Below are 21,798 nucleotides of genomic sequence, written 5' to 3' on the forward strand. Positions count from 1 at the left end.
AATATAAGATTTATAGTGTTAGATAGAGATGAACTTTATCGTGTGAGGCTTCAGGGACATTCCACAGCATGAAAGTCTTACTTTGTATCCACCACTCATCTAATTTATTCAAAGCTACTTATCCAAATATGCTGTCATCAAACATGTAAGTAACATGAAAATAAATGCAAATACTTTCAGATATATTGTATTAGGCAATATTTTATTTGTTGGTTTCAAAGTCACCATGTGGATTTTTGTCACATTTTTAAAATCATGGTAGAATGAAAACATGAGCTTAAAATAGCAGCGGGATAATTATATTGTTTACAAATTATTTGAACCGGTGTTGATTCCTCAAAGGAAATGTAGAATAATCCCTAATAAATTGTACATATTCTTCTAAGGACCAGCTATAAAATTAAACAGATAATTTCCCTTTTCCACAATAAACGTTTTTCTGTAAATAGACAGCAACTATATTATTTAATATACCAGTCACCTTTCGGTCTATTGTAGATATTATCCAATCGAGTTCAAGCAAGATTCTTGGAACAAATCAACAATGTCTGCGCACGATTGTCCTCTAGAAATGCTGCATTTAACAGCATTCTTCTGAAAAAGAAAAGTGTCTCACAGTTGATGCAGAATGGGGAAAACATTATTCCAGAAATATTACAGGAAATTTCAGAAAGGTAAAGACTTAAATTTTACCATACATTAATAAGTAATCTATACAAAAAATGTGAAACTGTAAAAATTGATCCTATCGGGTGCATAGAACTCTAGTAGAAGTAATTTTTTTTATGAATGAAAAGAACATGAAAGTACACCTGAATGTGCAAGCACACTAGCTGTTCTTCCTAAGTTATAACCCTACTTCTGTTTAGGATATTTTCATTCATCAAAGTGGATTCTGTAGGCATTACAAAAACATTAACATTTAAATAATACCTTGATGAAGTGTAAATTCTACCAATCATGACTATGCATCTTAAAAGTCTTTAAAAGGTTTTCTTCTATATTGTGAAAATTTCCTCTAATATGTTGTATACATGACTATATACATGTTTGTTTTTTGTGTGAGTTTATGATTAGAACGAAAGCTTCCACTTTATCTTATTGGATCGTCATTTTCACTTTTGTGTGATGAATACAGAATATAAAAAACTTTTTCATTACATTTATCTGTCAGAAGTGGATGTATTTAGAATTGCGTTATTTTTCTTTTTTTTCGTTTTACACGTTTTGTTCAAATAAGAGCAAAAGAAATTGTCAGTATTCCTCTATGTTGACAGGTCTTATTCACAATAAATCACAATAATAAATTGACATGCATCATGCCTTGTTGTTGTTTTTTAGCCTTCCGTTCGTCCTTGACCTGTTCTGCACAATGGCAATAGCTGGGAAAAACCCATCGGCCAATAAGATTGCCCCGATTGTTGCTGCCTATGCCATCCTCATGAATGCCAGGAATGAGAAGTTGTCAGCGTGGCACAGACTCACAACAGTTGTATCCATCAAAGGGCACTTGGATGACTCGGTAGGCCTAAGCTCTATAGTTGGCACAAGCACATTTTCTAAAGACAGGGATTTATATTGGGGTTAAATGAGCTGTAGACAGAAAACTAATTCAAAGGAATAAAAAAATGGGGGATATTTATATATGTGGCCTCATCATAGCTAAAAAATAAAGGAAAAGATGGCCCTAGTTTGGTTTTTACAACTGTAGGAATATGATCATTGAGGTTGGGAATTAAACTAAATTTGTCGTTAAAGTATTTTAACAGCGTGGTTCAAATTATGTATTTACAGTCAAACCTGAATTCAGCGGTCAGTCAAGGGAAATGACCAAAGTGACCGTTGTCCACGGGTGACCGTTGAATTCGGATCACAATTTTAAGATGGTTTGTCAGTCGGTAGTATTGCTACGTCGTTACCCCACCCAGTCGTTTGCATACGGTGTTAAACAAATGCTCATTGCCGTTAACTAAGCATAATAACATAATTTACGTACATTAAAAAAAACAGAATTATATATTAAAGATTGATTTAATTTCATATTCTTATTAAACTAAAGCAATGACTTTATCAACGCTAGTATAATTGTTTACTCATGCATCTTGATCATTCAATAAATAAAACTTGTCACGTGCCGTTGACGTCACGTCCGTACAAGTCTAAAAAGCGGATTCGCATTCATAAATCGATAGTACGGTGATATTGTACCGTTCTAATAAAAAAAGACGCAAACAGTTTGTTAAAATTTATTCGTACGCAAACATCACACAAAAAGCAATTTTAATTCAACAACCTCATACAAAATACAACGCTTCAAACTCACATTTGCATTCGATTCATACTCCTACATAATTTCTCGCTTATGCTTAAGCACACTCTGCACTTGCGTACGTCCAGCACAGAGCTCACTTGCAATTACACGCGAACTTTTTCCATATATTCAAACAGTTTCAAACACTTGACTCGGTCCTCAAAGGTGAGGAACTTACGTTCACCACTCATTGTTATTCTGTGATTTATTATTCCGATTGCTTTTAAGTGTTGTGCACGCTAGAAAGCTCTTTTAAAGAATGATCCTAAAATTTTACTTTAAAATCGATACTCAATATTGTAAGTAAAATGTACTAATTAGCGGTCATTTAATTAGCGATTATTACTTTAAACGTGTCAAAAACTCTGACATATTATCTGTTGAAGAAACCCCCACAATTATCCCGGGAAAACAAACCTTCTCAACACCTTATTATTTGTTTACTCGCAGCGGGCCGCTTTTATAATATCAAAGGCAATTACCGCTATCAAACGCTTTAACCGCAAAATAGACGGACAAATGATGTGCAGTGTTTTTAATTTTCGCGACTCGAGACGATTGACGCGTGACCGTTGATTTCAGTTCAAACATGAATTTCGGAGTTGAATATAGTGGCCGTTGGCCGTTATGGACAGGTGGCCGTTAAATTCAGGTGTAATATAAAGTGTTTTTCGTCGGGGGGATTCCAGACAATCTCTTGCACGACGGTTACATTACATTCACCTCTGTGTTGGGCTCAGAACGGACTATTGTTATGAAAGCGTCTCATTTATGTCATGATCATTCCAAGCGTTCATCATTGAGGTTACAGAATACTAAACAATCTCTTGCACGACGGTTACATTGCATTCACTGCATTAAAGAAAACCATCTCATACCATGATATCTTATATCAGTCTTAATTCATTATTATAAAATTGATATGTTTTTTATTTTAAGAAACCAACTTACATACACACGCCGAAGCAATTCCTAACGTCACTCAAAAAATATGTTCAATTGTTTACATTTGTGAAGTGCGTGGAATGATTCCATCTGCGTAAATGGGCAATAAATTAGTTCCAAAGAGTTGCATTAAAACTCGCAAAATTTTGCACGATTTATCGTACATTTAAAAGTCATATTTCTTTATTTAATGCATGCGATCTTAAATATCCAATCAAATATACGTTGAATGCGTTTGTTCGGTTTTATCTATTTTATAGACAAAATGGAGGGATAAGCCTTTCGCAGAGTTGTATGTGAGAGCAAGGAACGACAACTCTGCGTGGAGATTGGATTCCAGACTGACCGCTGTCTGCAGGTGACCGGTAAATTCAGGTGGCCGTAAGGTCAGTTTCGACTGTATGCAAATTCTGCCCACAAAAATATTAACAGGACTTATTTTATATCTTTTCACAACAATCTGAAATTTTAATTACATAATATGCCTATGGATATACATTTGTTTTGCCATTTGGAGCCTGACCCCAAAATGAGGATTTTTCCATTATTGTTATTATCTGTTATTGAAAGCATTTGATTTTGTATACTATTCAAAATCATTAATATCTGCTGCATAAATCCATTAGCATTCTTACGTTTTAAGATGAAAATTAAATGATATAATGAACACTTTAAATCATAAAGTGGCTTCTTCTAATAAGTTTCTCTTACTGTTAATATATGGATCATTTCTACAATTGACTACTGGCAGGCACTAACACTTTTCAACCGCATGGGGCTGACAATGTCGACATCATCCAAACTGTGTCTACTGGATGAAGCTGGTGAAATGCTGAAAGACAACATCGCCAGAAGTCTAAGAAAAAACCCACTTGTCAAAATCATGGGTGACAATTTGGACATCTATGTCAGAACAGGACATCATTCACTGGACAGACACAACAAGGACCTCCACATGTTTGCCTAAAATATCATCTTCAGCAGGGTAGGTAATGTTTGAGCTAATGGTTAAAATTACACCCCTTCTTGTCTGGCTTGATTAGTGATGTTAACAATAGCATCACTAAACTGTTGATATTATGATCTGTTAACAATATACTGAGTAAATAGTAGTAATGCATTTTTGTTCACATTGATGGTATCAGAAGCTTTCCACTCTATTAAGCATGAGTACAGGAGAACATTGTTCATTAGTTAAAATGAATGAATGTATACAAGAGTTATTCTTTCTAAAAAAATATCATGATTCTGATTCACTTAATACAAAGTGCCAAACACAGCAAATTAAATTTATACAGAAAAAAAAACACTCAATTAAAAGGTGTTCAAAAATGCTGTAAATCAAAATCATGTGTATGTCTATTTGTATTTCAGATTGCACAACTAGGATCGTTCAGCACTAGTTTCACCATGCCATCACTTGGAACACTTTTTCCAGAGAAGTTCTTTCCCAATGGTCACCACAGAGACACTTTGACAAACACCTACTTTGTATTGTTAGGTAAAATTCAAATTATTTGAGTGCTGGTATTGTTTGACGTGTGAAGTGTTTTTTATTTATTGTCTATGGTTGAGCATGAATCTATCTATAAGCTAAACAATTCTTGTACAGGCACTATAATTTAATAAAATACTCTTAAAACATATAGTCTTTACATTGAGTAGACTGGGCTTTTGTTAAAGGAAGTTTGGGAGTAATTTACTCCCAGTTGTGTTCATAAAAACTTTCAAAATTGCATCCCAGGAAGTCTCAAAACTTCCCAAATCCAACACTTCAAAGTGGAAAATACAGAGACTTCCAGATTTCAAAAGTTAACAGAAACCCCCGATTTCATAACATGTACAATTTTCTTCTGTTAAGTTGCTTATGCATGTTTTTCCTTAAATATTTTGTTATTACTGTGTAATCATTAAAGTAGTACACTGAAGAGTGCTAGATAAACAAGTAATACAAAATAGCAAGAATTGTTATGTATAGAAAATAGTTGTGACTACTGTATTTATTGTTTATTATGTTGTTTTACTCCAGGAAGAATACTTGCTGAGTTTAAAGACTTCTCCTGGCTTCAAAAAGTGCTCCCAGCCCACATCTATTATCCTTACCAAGCTGAGATGAGGCAAAAATCTGAAGTTTTTCAGCTACCAATCATCCTTAAGAATGAGGCCAAGCATGAGGATTGTATAGATATATTGGACCAGTATCAACAGGTCCTTGGTGATGTTTACATGAAGGCATTTGGTATGTATATGTTATGTTGCATGTAAATATGTTTGCTTTCTGTTATGAATTTGTAATTTTTGTTCTGCATTCATATCTGCCCATTCTAATCAAAACACTAAGACTGAACATAATTCCTGGTGTTTACCAAATGTGCTTGTGCAAAATGTACTTTTGTTGTCAATAGATTCTAAATAATATAATACATAAAGATAATAATTTTCAAATACTGGAAAGTAAACAGGACTATTATAAGACCTTTCTACACGCACAAGTACCATTGGAGTCTATAAAGATTAGAATGGGTTTGTGTATGTACACCATGCATTGCTAGTCATTTACCGGTAGCCAATATGTAAGTTTGTCAATCTATTTATTTGTTTAATACTTGTTCAGAAGACATAGCACATTAAGCAGTTAATACAGTGAAGTATTGTCAAATAAAAATCTCTTTGAAGTACAGTTGAAATTGACCTAGGCTAGTATCTTCCATCTACTTGATCATCAAGAAAATGAATATTGAATAAAAAGCTGCTGTTCATTTTTGCCATTCCAATTTTCCCTGTCCTATGCAAATGTAAGATGCTGATAATGAAACAAACTTATTTTTTCCAAGAAATCAATAAGCATTACTGAACATGCAAAATATATTCATGAATATTAATTTATTTAGATTATCTTTGAATTTCGTATGTTCTATTTATTCAATATATAGTTTGTTCTCAGCATGCATGTTGCTATTTGTTATTATTTTCTTGTTGTTATTACTATAATGCAGGTAATTGTGTTTTTGTGGCATGATGTAACCTTCTTTTGCCTTGCTTAAGCCAAGTTGTTTTTTTTAAGTCATCTGCAGTTTATAGTGAATTGAAAGGCAATTTATTTGAAATGCATAAATTTCATGCAACTGATGCATAGAGCATTCCAATAAATCAAAGTTATGTACAATGATAAATCTTGCCACATCAAATACAACTGTGCACATAAATCTTACAGTTTGATGTTATTGTTCAAATTTGTTATTGTTTCTGTTTGACCTTCCAGTTACTGCAGGTTTAACAGACAGTTAGGATACAGGTATTATAAACACTTTGATAGATTCTTATTTACTGCCAACGTCAGTATAGCATGTTCATCCGTTGTATCGACCCTCTTATTACTCATAACGGGTTTAGCGGGTTTAAAGTTAATAATTAATACATTGATTTTGTATTTGTTTTGTTGATTATCATGTAAGCTGTCAATTCGAGGTGAAAGACCGAACAAAAATATAAACGGTATCGGTTTACATTAACCGGACTTACCTCCCTCTGCTGCTCCATGTCATTCGAGCGCTGTCTCATTGTATCGCCACTCGTGATTGGTTGCTATTTATTATTGGAAAGGGCAAGAGTTCATGCTACAATTCAGTTCGCAAAGTGAAGTACAACTTCTGAACGTAACAGGGGCAACGAAAAAGTTAAAAGAAGTAACTCGGTTTAGGATATCAAGTAGTTTTTTTAAGTATATATAATCAATTTGTAACAGAAAGCGTATTCAAACATAAAATACGCAATTCAATACACAATTGTAACCAATAACAAATGAACAATTAAACCAACAATTAACTATTTAAGTCAATGTTTTCCAACGGTAAAGGTTAATTTCACAAATCGTCTTGACATTTTGGACAAAAGAATTGACTATTCCGCCTCACGACCCGAACTGAAGTGCAGAATGCAAGATGCACCCTACCATCGCACTTGTCGCACTGGGCCCAATTTACAATCTTCAGACAAGGTTAGTTTAAACCTATTTATTTTAGCTCGATTGCGTCGAAAGCCTTAGGCTTATATCAACGCTCTCGAGTCCGTTTCCTGGGCCTAGAACCAGTACTTGGTGTCTTTGGGGGAGATCTAAAGAACGCTCCCACGGTGGGGATCGAACCCGTGACCTCCCGGTCGCAAGGCGGACACCATATCCATTACACCACGGCGACCTTCAGATAAGGTTGATTGCGTAGTGTAGGCGGTGTGATCTGGTTGCACATACAGCACGGAATGTCATCGTCCAATTCTTCATCTGAGTCAGACAGATCATGAAATTCATTTCGAGTGGGATTTATCCCACTTGTTGATGGCATCTGAATTTCACGAGTTTGTATAGCATTCAAGGTGTCTTGGCTTTCATTATTTTTTTTCAATTTGTTGTCCCGATGTTTTTGATATTGTTTAAGTTCCGAATGAAACACGTCATTTGTTATTTCTTTTCCACCAGATGACGGCTTCTTCACCGTCCCATCCTTTTGTTCATCTTTCTTCATGCGACATGAACATTTACACATCGGACATGCTTTGTTGATAGAAAAAAGGTCCTGCGATGTTTTGATGTGTTGTTCCATGAACAGCTTCACTGCTTCTTATCCGCCTTTTAAAGCCTTCATTTTTCCGATTGGGTCCTTTTCGCGAAAGCTTTCACAAGGGAATAGTTTTTGTTTTGGCACAACATCATTTGCATAGGGGAAAATGCCCGACTTTCGGAAAGCCGACTGTATGTTTGCGGGTGTCATTGACTTTAGGTAGGCTTTACTAGCTAGTGCGCAAAGTTCATACCTAGTAATTTGCTGCCCCATGTTTTTTGTCAAAAACGATGCGCATTCCGCATTGTAGTACGTTTTGAAGGGTCCAAAAACGCCTACATCCAACGGCTGGAGAAGATGGGAGGTATGAGCAGGTAGCACAAACAGAACTACGTTATGGCTCTTGGCCCATTCAATGGTGTCTATCGAAACATGTGAAGCATGTCCGTCGTAAATCAACAATGCATGTTGATTGGGATTGGCGTTCATGTTGCCGACGTGTGGAAGAAAGTGGTTTTGGAGAAATTCCTTAAATATCGTTCCATTTATCCAGCCGGATTCGGACATTGTGCAGTATGCTCCCGCTGATGCGCCGCTCATTAATTCAGGATCGAATCGCTTCCCCTTGAATATGAAGAACGGCGGGAGTGCATTTCCAATGGCATTTGCGCATCCAATTATGGTCGTTGTGGTGGAACGTGGTGAAGTTATGGTCTGTGCTTTGACACCAACGGGAGCAATAATGTTTGGAGGTCTGTGTTCTGGGGTTATGCCGGTTTCGTCCATATTGAAGATTAAGTGTGGTTTGTCTAGGAGATTGTACGTTGTCAATGTGTTTGAGTAGATTTCTAAAGTAGATGTCAACAGCTTGCGGCGTTGCTGACTTGGCCCGTGTACTCTCCAGCCTCTTAGCAGAAAGCGAAGCGATTTGGTGTTCCCATCTGTGAAGAAATCCGTAAAGCCAATTGTTGCTCATTGGTTTGTTGTTCTTTTTTCTTCCAAACGAGAAGACCAGGTCGCCTGCCAGTGTTTTTAGCCTCTCATTGGTGAGTCCGTACCCAAGCTGCGCTAGTGTTTCCACGTAATCAACAAGTACCCGCTCCTCATCGAGACTCAAAATAGGGGCCCCGCCAACTACTGCTTTATCGTGATTCACACGGCCAGACACCCTATCTCTAAGCGTTGTACGAGGAACACCAAACATTCTGGCTGCCGTTTTAACTTTAACGCCTTTCTCGTGGACTGCTTTATTCGCGAGGTTCAATGACTCGATATCATATTGACGCCTCTTTATTTTATTTATTAAAAACCTATTGGGCTTTTCCTGAAAGGAAAATTTTATCTTTAAAATGTGTATTTTGTATTCACTCACTCACTCGCCTAGTCACTCACTCACTCACTCGCCCAGTCACTCACTCACTCGCCCAGTCACTCACTCGCCCAGTCACTCACTCAATCGCCCAGTCACTCACTCACTCGCCCAGTCACTCACTCACTCGCCCAGTCACTCACTCACTCGCCCAGTCACTCACTCAATCGCAAAGTCACTCACTCACTCGCCCAGTCACTCACTCACTCGTCCAGTCACTCACTCACTCGCCCAGACACTCACTCAATCGCCCAGTCGCTCCCTAACTCACACAAGTTTAGTCACTAACCCTACTCATGCACACACTTTTCTCAAAAACAATTTAGATATTTTTGGATTTATGGTCACGTCATAATAAATGAGAGTGCAATTACAAAGGCAATTTGCGCGTTAATTTTTGGACGTGAATGTGGTGTATTTGAAGCGGTAGATTACAGCTACTGAACTATCGTATACATAAAGCATCTGCATGCGGTGAACAGGCAATGTCAAGGTTAGCCTAGGATGCAAAAAGATTCGCAGAAGTAGACGGTAAATATTGGGAATTAAAACATTTTAGAGTGATAATTGCGAAATATTTTTTGAAACTCCAGTGTTTTTAATACGATTAAATGTGTTATACCTGTTTTTTACGCATGATTTCAATGTTGAAAGGCAAAATACGTCTGCTTGCAATAAACGAACCGTATTCGGACAACTTCGGATAAGCGCGAGCCTTGATTCTTATCGATTTTCATTACGTGACGATACGATGAGGAGGGGCGATACGATGAGAGAAAGTGATACTAGTAAATGACAGAAAATTAATATATTCAGCACATTATTTTATAATTTATTATATTCATTTGTGTGTGTTAATCAGGTTTTCATCAGTAAGTAGCAGTTGAAATGCTACAAACTAAATTTCATTTTACATTTTAATGATAGAGCTAAATAAAAAATTATTTGCATGTAAACAAAAATTAACTTCAGGGTCAAGCATCACAAACTTTCCTTTAAACAGGCTCCACTGACCTTCTTTGGTCCTATAAAGTCCCTGTTGGTGGTGATCAATTAACTCGTGTGCGTCTAGAGGAAGCGAAACACCTCCGTTCCTTAGCTACCTCACCAGAAAAGCGGTTTGAAGATCTCCACCCTTTCATAATAGAGCTCTGGCACATCAAGCAAGACTTCTTGGAGGTAATTATATACCTTGTTGCTGTCAAATTGTTTAGCTTACCTGAGTACAAAGTGCTCATGGTGAGCTTTTTGAACCAAGTTTTGTAGGTCACCATGCGTCTACATTTTCATGTCAACATCAGTACCTAAACTGCTAGCCAAACAGTGCTCTAACTTCGAAGGAATGTTGAGTGAGTCAACTTCCTTAAATTAAGATTTTTCAAAATTGTTTTAAGAGTTGCATTCCATGCATAACTGTGATTGCTAAGGCATCCTTAAGTGAAAACTGAAACATATTCTAAAAAAAACACTGTTGATTTTTTAGCCTGTAGCAAAACATGTGTTGGGTGAGTGATATAGAGCTATCATGGCCATTTGTTTATGTTATATTATAAATAAATAAACCTGTCTGAAATAGTTGGTGTGCATGTTTGAAAATACAAGGAGAACACATTTCATAAGGGCAGTAAACTCTTTAAATATTGCCAAAGATGTGCAACCTTTTTTTCTTAATTGTATTGTTTGATTGTTTTTATTCACAAGTCCAGAATATAAAAAAAACTTCATCAAATTTATGGATTTTACTAATGTCTATGATATCCAACACTTACACAAGTGGGCCAAACTCTTTGTGGAGGATAGGTTTTTTTTAAACTGCTAGTTTATACCAGAAAAATGCTTTCTTCAGCAAAGGTTCAAAGCATTTTAATGGATTTTTTTGATATGTGGAATACTTTCATACAATTTTCGAATAGTAATACAAGTATGAAATATATTACATTGTTATGGTTTTTTTTTAGAAATGCTTTAAAGAGCTGTTCAGTTCCAAAAATCTGAGACACGCTGGAACCCTATACCATTACAAGGGCAAGTTGCAAAGCAGCGATGTAAATGGAAAGGTTAAGGGCGCCTTTAAAGCGCATCACGATTTCCTGTCGCTGGCAGGTAAACAGATGGTGAAGGAGCAGCTGATGGAGTTCTTTGGCATGGAGAGCCCTGATTCCAGTTGCACCCGAAATGTTATTCAGCTGGTGAAGTCAAAATTCGAAAACTATGAATCACTGTTAAATTCATTGCGACAGTTCCTTTACCACTTTGGCTATTTAGACTATGTACATGAGACTGATGATGTGGTGTCCAATGACACAGATGATACTGTGTATAATTACTGTTGCAATCTTTGTCACTGGTATATGCACCTGATGATGTTTGAGGACATTGTTAAAGAAGGAGATGTGGCCAGAATAATTCCTTGCCTAATGGTCTGTGCCCAGTTTTCTTATCAAACTCCAGACTCTCAAAATATTTTCAGGAGTGTTTGGTTTTTGTATTGAAGTGTGAGTACTGCATGAGCCCTATGCAAACAATTAGGACATTGGAAGGTGCATTTGTTAACCTGAGAGGTGGAGCTGCTGGAAATATTGAAAGTGATCTTGTACAAGAAAACTCTGTAAGAAACCAAAAGGATTTAATCAGGGCTTTGGGTGCAAATAAGTCAGAAAAAGCAATTCAAAGAAGTTGCAGAGCAACAGACACTGTGTCCGACGAGAAAATAGAGATTTCCACATCAGTAAGGAAAGTTTCTAGTTGGCATCAAACGCCAGCCAGAATAAAAGATAATGAAGTTATTGCCAATTCTTTGAGGGACTTGCGACCGTTTTCTAAAACAATAGGAAGAGTGTGTCAAGGCATGCCAAATGTCATGTGCTCACCAGTCAGAAAAATTAACTCTGTTGATCTTAAGTTCAGGATCAAGCAAGTAGTAGACAGGTTGTATTATGGACATACTATCAATTTTGACCATGAATCGTCTGAGGAGGACTGCTAGGGTGTGTTACATGGAGTGACGTAATAAGTGTGCCCTACAATTTTAAACCTCAGTCCTGTATATTAGTTGATTCGAAACTAAGAGTTTTGAAATTGTTTGTTATGGACATCTTATTAACCACAATGCAAGCAAAAAATGCTTAAAAATTGAAAAAAAACATCATTTTGATAACACTTATATCACATATATTCTGTATTGGGATAGCTGGTTGTTGTGCTCAAGTTTAGACAGTACTTTATGCAACCTTCAGTGTGCATTCCATTTGAATCAAGATATTCTAAATATAGACATTAAACAAAGTGTTTCTTTATAAACGACAGTTTCCAGAAGAAATACTTTTTACTTTCAAATGTGCGGAGTATTTTGTTAATTGGGACTACATGTATAATTCTAACTGAACTACATTAACCCTTTGCATGCTGGGAAATTTGTCGTCTGCTAAAATGTTGTCTGCTAAATTTCTATCTGAATACTATCTGAATAGCAAACAGTTTGGATCTTGATGAGACGACACGTTCTGTGGCGTCTCATCTGGATCCAAACTGTTTGCACAGGCCTTCAAAATTCGGTTCCCGCACTGAAAGAGTTAATGTTTGCCTAGCAAGAACAAATATGCATAACAAAATGCCATACCAATAACATGTAATTTAATATCATGGTACATTCACATCACCTGTGTGTTTAATCAACTACTCATTGCAAGACACATGTTTATGTAGAACACAAATATGTTCTGTCTGTACACTGAAGACTTACAGTTTATGTACATTTACCAACAGGTTAGTCATGTGATTTTTTTTAACTCAGTATTATTTGTTTTAGGTCAGCTCTGGATACTTTTCCAGTGCAAAACAAGACATAAAATATGTTGTCTACTGAATGTTATTACATGTGTAACTGGCATTTTGTAAATTGTTCAGGGGTACATATTTTCCAAAATACATTAAGAGCACATATTTAACTTTTTTGCATTCAAAATATCTCAGCGTTAAAATTATGGTAAATGCTTCTTTCTTAATTATGAATTGTTTGCCAAAATACATCTCAATTTCGATGTTTTGTTTTTAAAATTAATTTATAATACTTATCAGAAATTGGAATACGGAAAAATGTTATTATTTTAATTAAACAGTTTTTTGCTTCTCCTGAAAATGTTACAAAATGTCATTTACAGTTTTTTTTACATTAATAGTCTGTCATTCAGAAGACAACATGGGTTTGATGGTATCAATTTGGAAAATATGGTAAAAACATTTTTACCAAAGAGGTTGTCCTAATATTTAAATAGTTGATGTATGTGATTGTCGTGATTGTCACCTACATAAGCACAAAAATGGAAAAAAAGTAAAAATGTATTAAACATGCTATTTTCATGCAATTCAAAGCGACCTGTCAAATTTCAAACCAAACACCAACCTGTTGTATCGGGCACATAAAAAATGAAATTGTTATTACAATTCAAACATTGATATCAAATGCTCCAGCTTTGTCTAATTTTGAAATGTCTTCATTCAGGCAAAATGAACAACAATATTCATTTGCAATTCATGGAGATTTTGAAAATCCAAATGGTTTTAACAACAATTCCCTTAGGCATGTTTCCTCATTATTGCAATACTGCACTATGTCTTCTTGAATTCCAGGAATATTTTTGGCAATGTCTCTTTTGTTGTAATGAAGAATTGCAGAACTGTTTTGTCCCCTTCGACCTGCTCTCCCTATCTCCTGGAGGTACTGGGACAAGTTACGAGGTGGTCTTGCATGAATGATCTTCATCACACTTGGGGGATCAAACCCCATGCCAGCAACTGATGATGTTAAAATCAGTCTTATTCGGGGATTTTCCATTTGTAGTTTCTCAACTGTTGTTTTAAGAACAACTTTGTCTTGTTTGGAAAACAACACTGCATAGCAAGACGTTGTAATATCATCATCTCCAAACAAATGCTTAAGATATGCTGCTGCTTGGCTTATATAGTACAAAGGCATGAAAAGCAGTGTAACTGGATACTTGTAGGGGTCTTTCTTAAGGTCATCACATTCTGTTTTGAAAATTGATTCATAAATTTCATAAGTGTCACCAGATTTCGACTTGTGAAGTTTTTTCAGAAATATATTCGTACGGTCAGGGCTTTCTTGGACTGTCACGGGGTTGTTGAGACTCAATATGTTTGGCAGCTCCTTCATCAGACTGGTTGGTAATGTCCCACTTAATGCCATAAATGGGACATTATTAAACACCGCAGGAAGAGTCTTCAGTTTTTGAAAGGTTGTCCTGAATTCCTCTCCCCTAATAATGAAAGAAGATTTTAACAACAAAAGTCGCAATATTATAACTATACTAGAGTTCTCTTTTACATTTTTAGAACCATTAATATCAGTAGGGTGCTTTGAAGATTATAAAGAGAAAATATGATGTTAATAATTTTATATACATGTATTAAGTGAAGATAAGGCAAAGACTAAAACAAACCTAAATGCATCAGTGAAGTTTCCATTTTTAATGGCAATCTAGAAATTTTAGTAGTCTACTTCTTCTGTGATCATTAACTTGTACAAGCACTCACAGCTCAAGCACAAAACATTTTACATGAAGTTGACTGAATCCATATAAAATGGTGTACATATATAATTAAACATGTATACCTACATCACAACGGTTAATATTTAGCTATTGAAATTGTCGTTGTGCATAAATAATGAAAGGGGAAAAAATACCAATAAGAATCATTCTTGGAAGAAATGATCAATATATTAATGATCAAAATATACTTATGTAAAACAAATGCCCTGCAAAAGAATTTTATCCTCCAAATAACACATGTGTAAATTATGGCCTTTGCTGGGAGTTGAACCCAGATTTCTTCCCACAGAGCAGGGGAAGTGTTCTTACATTGAACTACAAAGGCTAATAAATTTTATATGAAATTAAGAGGATATATGTCTTGACTGTTCTATGGGGCCCATATTCCCTACTCACTTACTGCTGTTTTTGATTTTGTATGTGAATACATGTGAAATCCTGTATAAACAGTATTTTTGTGTGAGTTCTTGTTTACGCCTCATAAGATTTAATTTATAGAGTAAATGTATATTAAAATTAATGCTTTAATTTATGTACTGATAAGTATGAGTACTCCTCTTAAATATAATTACAGTCAATATGTATTTCCTGATGTAAATTATTTATTGATTCATGTACTCAGTGTGCGAAATTCGCACTAGCTTGAAGGGTTTTGGCTAGTGAAAATCCTTTCGAGGTAGTGGGAATTTAAAAATGTATATAGGCTGGCCAGTAAGAAATTTAACTTTCCTTACATGTGTAAAAGAATTTGGGATATTACTTTAAAATTTGAATTTCGCACACTGCTTGTACTACTTATGTTATTATTATTTTAAACGTTTTGTAACCTTGCTTAATCATAATTTCAAGTGCTTGTTAAAATAATGTATATATGTCTATTAATGTTATTATCATATTGCATGTATTAAAATCTGTCCACATGGGCAATTGGCCTTCTAAAAATGCTGTTAATAAAATCTTGAATCTTACTTAGTTACTTACCATTCTTTTACAATGTGACATTCATCTATCACTACCCCTTTTACATGATCAATGACTTGTCTTTTGCTCAGCAAGTGTTTTCCACTGACTGTGTTAAGAAGTGCTTCAGAATGAGCAAACACAATTGCGAATTCCCCTTCTGCAATATTCTGGATCATATCTTTCTCCATAAGCTGTAAATAAAAATACCAATAGTTGCTTACTTACAGATTATATGATGTGAATAATAACTCTTCTTTCACTCTTGGTCAAGTCCGAGTGGAAGTAATATGGTACTACTTTTACTGGTATAATTATCGATTATTATATATATATTATATTTCTTGAATAATAATAATATGGTATAAATACGGACTATAAATACAATTACAATGGCTTTATATCAGTACATCAAAGCATATACATGTTATATAAATATCTATCATTTATTCTAAAATATCATTTATTCAAGCAGTATTAAAAATAAATTTGAAATACGTCATACAATGAATTAAGGATAGTAAGTGTTACATGTACTTATTAACAATTATTGCTGGATCTACTAAAAAGTGTTAAAATTACCCCACTTAAAATTAATGTAATATGAATGTTATGATTATTGTAAAATAAAAAAAACACTTATCATACCGGTCAAAACAACGCTGATCCATTATATCAACTAATGATATCTTGATTTAACTTATAACTGTTGATACCGTGTGTGATTTTGATAGGATGTCACCCTTTATGTACCAGTCCCCTTATGTACCACCCCTTTATGTACCAATATCTGACCTTTTATGTACCATATATATATAATATATAGAGATAAATAGTATATGGTTTAATATGAAGGTGTGTTAATAATGAAATGTATTTTGTAACATATTATTTATGAATTTAGACTAATATATTGCCATATATTATATTTTATGCCAGCTTGTGTGTCAGTGACTGTCTTAGTATAATTTATTAGCCCCAGTAGTAATAAATGATTCATATTCTTACCTGAAATTAAAGTATATTATTAAAATCCATTTGTCACTATCTTATCCTGACTAAGTCTAATTAAACTGTAAAAAATAAAATTATTTCCTTTTTAATCATGTTTAGAGAATGACCTTAATTTTCAAACTGTGAAAAAAAAAATCCTTCTTTAATCATGTTTACAAAAAATATAACTGGTGGTGTCATCAAAGGATGTCTATTTGTGGTATAAATAAAGTTATTAGGTACCTATGTAATTATAAAATTATCACGTTCATTTTCAATTAAAAAATCAAAGAGTGGATAAAGAGAAAGTATTCACAGGTTTCAAGTAATTTAGGTAAGTGTTGTTGCTCAATTGTTAAAGTGTGTATATATGCTGGTGATATTCACAGTTTGGTTGGTGTCTGAGCAGATGGTGACTAGGAACCACCGAATGCAGTACAAGAAGCTCCATGACAAGCTCTACGAAATCTGGGACAGATATGAGAACGAGGATGAGTACACCACCTCGAGGCTGCTGAGGGAGTCGAGCCACCTGGTTGGATCAGGACCCATTCCGGCCAACATTGAAGACCACGGCGAGGATGAGGATGAAGAGAAAAGATGAAGAGAAAAGAAGTGTGACATGTACTATGTATATTGGAGTTGGAAAATGTTCTTTACTTCCCATGTGCTATGATGTATGTTTGTAAAATACAAAAAAATGTTCTTTGCTTCCCATGTGCTATGATGTGTGTTTGTATTTGTACTGTTGTTTAAAGAAAAAATAAAATAAACCCCCTTATTTTATGAACTTTTCATTTGTTATTTTTTGTACTACAATGTATGCTTGTATTTGTACTGTTTACCAATAAATGAACAAAAACTCTAATGATTTGAATTATTAATGCTCTTTGCTTTTCATGTGCTATTTTTATGTATATTTTCATTTGTACTGTTTGCCAATAATCAAATAAAAGTATTCCATTATCAATTTTGTGAATGATAAATGTGTATGGCTTTTCATGTGCTACTTTTATGTATTAAGTATTTATATATGTATTAAAATTACAATATAACAGAATACAATAAAAATGTATGATTTAGAAAAAGTATTATGAGATTATGTGCTGGACTATGTTATTGTTATGTAAAATTAAATAAAAGTATAAATGTTGTTGTTAATTGGTCTAATTATTTGAGGAATGTGTCACTTCTGAAGAAGGACCCATTTGGTTTGGGTAAGTAATTTCTGTTCAAGTTAAACTTTTGTCCTATCTTCGTATTGGCCAATTTACAGATGTTCAACGTTATCATCCTTGAGTATTCCCATGTGGAACAAATGGATGTATTATGTTTCGTTCAAACAGACTTGCTTTTTGAGGACCATGAGCTCATTCTTGCTGAAGCCAATATAGGTAATGGTCATATGCCATTAATACGTGTGCTTTGATTGTTCCCGTAAGTGCGTTCTATGTTTGGCCCATATGTACTTTGCATTTTGGAAACCTAAAATACATTTCCTGCTAAAAACCATATGGAGTAACTTATGTAAACCTAAATACTACTTGCTTTTCCGGGACCCGGCAAGATTATTTGGAAAAATGTATATGGGGCCCGACATGTCAAAAAATATCGGGTAGGAAGCCCGACCAATGCCGATCTACCCGATCGCCCCCGACCACTCATGCCGACCGAACCAGACCAGTACCCGACCGCTTGGTCGGGCTTGATCTAGTTGATCTGATCGGCAGTGGGAATCCAGCTTTATGCACTGTTTGATTTTCGAACAAGCTCGATACTCACGGTTTGCATGGCTGAGTCCGAAATATAATGATATTTTACTTTGCTCAGTAGTCTCTGCTTATTTAATGTTGATCAAAGAACTTACTTAATATTCGTGTCATTTTCAGTGTAAATGTCACATATGGATCGCTCAATATTCTCGTCTTTAAACTAATAGTTCACATCAAAACAGACTCGATATTAGTTCGTGCTCGATATTTGGTTAACAAGTTGAAATTAGATCTTGGATTTTCGATCTCGTTAACATAACACACCAACGCTTAAATGTTAATGTGATTGCCTTCATCACAGGCATCTTGAAGTCAGCAGATCATGACAGAGTGAATCGAACGAATACTAATGCTGAAGAATCGTAATGACTGGCGTGTTTATCAGGTGAAACAATCTTAATTGCAAACGCGTTGATAAACAAAACGTTGAAGTATTAATAAGCGACGCCAAGTTGTTCAACACAATACCTTAATCATTAAAAATTATTTTAAAAGTTGATATAATAAATTTAAAGTGTGTTATTGTGTTAATCTCGCATTTATTAAAGATTGTACAAACATGTATGCATAGAAAATGTTAGCGCTTAAATAGTTGTATGTATTTCATGTTTAAGCATGTTTCGTCTAAATATAACTGAATTAATCTAAGGTTCATAATAAACAAATTATTGCATTATTAATCTTGTTATACAAAATACACACGCATGCAATTAATACGCAGGATAAACAGGATTTAAATTATTTTTAAATTTAACATACTAGATTGATGTATATGTGCATATTGTAGTTGAAGTGTTCCTACATAATGCTTGTTTAATGCCGAACACGTACTTATTTAGCACACAACTCGTAACCTCAAATATTGGATATTTGATCAGAGATACGTTGCTTAACACTTAAATGACCGGTAAGGAAATTAATTTTCATCCGGGTAACAAAAGGAATTCCTGAAGTAAGACTATAACTTACCATTAACATATCAATTTAAAGTTTAAACGTTTGATTTGCACCATATTTTCTTGAAGATCTACAGCAATATGTTTACTTTGCTGTTAATGATGTCAGCGGTAAACTCTCTTGTATTGCTTATAAATGACGCAATAGTCCCGGATGCTATAAAAAGGTTTAAATATCGATCCTATTTCAATTTTGCAAATATTTGTCAAACCACATTAGAGTATACGAATTTTTACAGTATGTTTATATATCGGTCAATTAACAATTATTGTGTTGTTCAACTAACTACCACAAAGATCAAAAAGAACTGTTTGTGTTTCCGTATTAAAGGGATCTTTTCACGCTTTGGTAAATTGACAAAATTGAAAAAAATTGTTTCAGATTCGTAAGTTTTCGTTTTAGTTATGATATTTGTGAGGAAACAGTAATACTGAACATTAACCATGCTCTAATGTAGCCATTATATGCATCTTTTGACTATTTTAAAACCTAAAAATTATAAAGCGTTGCAACGCGAAACGATTGAATAATTTGGAGAGTTCTGTTTTTGTCGTTAAATTTTGTGAAACTACGAAGATTGCTTATATGAGGTATAAAATACATCAAATATGTGTACTCGGCGGAATAGCTCAGTAGGCTAAAGCGTTTTTACTTCAGGACTCTGGCAGGACTCCAGGGGTCACTGGTTCGAAACCTGCTCCGGGCAATGTTGTTTTCCTTTTTTTAATTTTTTTTCTTGATTTTTTACTGGAGCTTTTATGATCAAATGTTTACATTTATCAATATAAAGCATTAAATGAATAAGTTAAAAAAATGCCAAAATCTGTGAAAAGGCCCCTTTAAGGGTTTTCCCCACCGAACAGGTTGTTGGAGGATCCGATCTTGTAGAGACAAAGTTAGAAGAAGTCGATATTTATACTCCAATTACCATTGTTAATGGGGGCTATATAGGAGTCACATTGTCGGTCGGCCTGTCGGTCTGTCGGTCGGTCAGCCTGTCCCGAAAATTTCATCCGATCTTCAACAAACTTGGTCAGTAGTTGAATGTAGATGATGTCTAGGTCAAGTTCTAATTTGGATCATTTCGGGTCCAAAACTAGGTCACTCAGTCATTTATTTCATGTATCGTTAGATTGTAAAATGACCTCGTACATTTGTTCAATAAAAATGATTGAATGAAGAAGAAAGAAATTGAACGTACGTATGCACTAAGTATCAATACTTTGTGAGTTTTTTTAATGGTAGATTTAATAATAATTTTGCTGTTGCGTGTGCAAATACAATAAGCAGTTAGTATGTGATATGTTGTTTAAATATTCATTTAAACTATGTTTTATCAACTAATTATAAATTTAGTTTCATGAGTTTTTTTTTATATTTTAGGTATTTAAGAATGCTTTGATGTTGTTTTCCGATTCTTAAGAATTGCATCTGTACTGGTTTAAAGGGATCTTTTCACGCTTTGGTAAATTGACAAAATTGAAAAAAGTTGTTTCAGATTCGTAAGTTTTCGTTTTAGTTATGATATTTGTGAGGAAACAGTAATACTGAACATTAAACATGCTCTAATATAGCCATTATATGCATCTTTTGACGATTTTAAAACCTAAAAATTATAAAGCGTTGCAACGCGAAACGATTGAATAATTTGGAGAGTTCTGTTTTTGTCGTTAATTTTTGTGAAACTACGAAGATTGCTTATATAAGGTATAAAATACGTCATAAATGTGTACTCGGCGGAATAGCTCAGTAGGCTAAAGCGTTTTTACTTCAGGACTCTGGCAGGACTCCAGGGGTCACTGGTTCGAAACCTGTTCCGGGCAATGTTATATTCCTTTTTTTAATTTTTTTCTTGATTTTTTACTGAAGCTTTTACGATCCAATGTTTACATTTATCAATATAAAGCATTTAATGAATAAGTTAAAAAAATGCCAAAATCTGTGAAAAGGCCCCTTTAATATAAATTGATCCTATTTATGGCGAGTGTTGTGCAATTTCGTACGATTGTAAAAATTGAATAATTGAATAATGTATTAATTACGTTTATGGTTTTAATGATTTTCAATAAATACATGCAATCGTCTTAAACACTATTTCATTGTCAAAGAGGAAATATCAAACACGCAGTAAATATTATCATATATAATCCTAATTGACTTTGTTGCTTGTAGTTTTATTCTGGAATTTTAAATTATGTGAACTATTGCAGTGTGTATTCACATTCTCAATGAAACTTAATTTATTCCAAAAAACGAAACGGCCTGACAATTAAATGACAATATATGATCCTAAAATAGTTCGCTGATTTTTTTTCCTAAAAAGTACCGTTAGATTATGTAAGACTGTGTAAATTGTATTAGTCTT

At 34.4% G+C, this 21,798-nt stretch overlaps 1 protein-coding gene and 1 long non-coding RNA gene across 2 annotated transcripts in view; one reads left to right on the forward strand and one right to left on the reverse strand.

The window, feature by feature from the left end:
- LOC127867191 (uncharacterized) overlaps positions 1-21,798 on the reverse strand; it is a 234,316-nt gene that overhangs the window by 141,626 nt on the left and 70,892 nt on the right. The gene's annotated exons all lie outside the window — the stretch shown is intronic.
- LOC127867184 (uncharacterized) lies at positions 500-4,764 on the forward strand. Its single transcript, XM_052408235.1, has 4 exons — positions 500-674; positions 1,342-1,522; positions 4,008-4,241; positions 4,631-4,764. Exons 1-3 carry the CDS (start codon positions 622-624, stop codon positions 4,221-4,223), a joined length of 450 nt encoding a protein of 149 aa, XP_052264195.1. The 5' UTR covers positions 500-621; the 3' UTR covers positions 4,224-4,241; positions 4,631-4,764.

Source organism: Dreissena polymorpha, chromosome 2, assembly GCF_020536995.1.
Source record: "Dreissena polymorpha isolate Duluth1 chromosome 2, UMN_Dpol_1.0, whole genome shotgun sequence".
Lineage (NCBI taxonomy): Eukaryota > Metazoa > Mollusca > Bivalvia > Myida > Dreissenidae > Dreissena > Dreissena polymorpha.

Coding starts and splice junctions, on each gene's coding strand:
- LOC127867184 (XM_052408235.1), top strand. CDS start 622: ATGCAGAATGGGGAAAACATTATTCCAGAAATATTACAGGAAATTTCA. Junction 675..1,341: donor TTACAGGAAATTTCAGAAAG/GTAAAGACTTAA, acceptor GTTGTTTTTTAG/CCTTCCGTTCGTCCTTGACC. Junction 1,523..4,007: donor AAGGGCACTTGGATGACTCG/GTAGGCCTAAGC, acceptor GACTACTGGCAG/GCACTAACACTTTTCAACCG.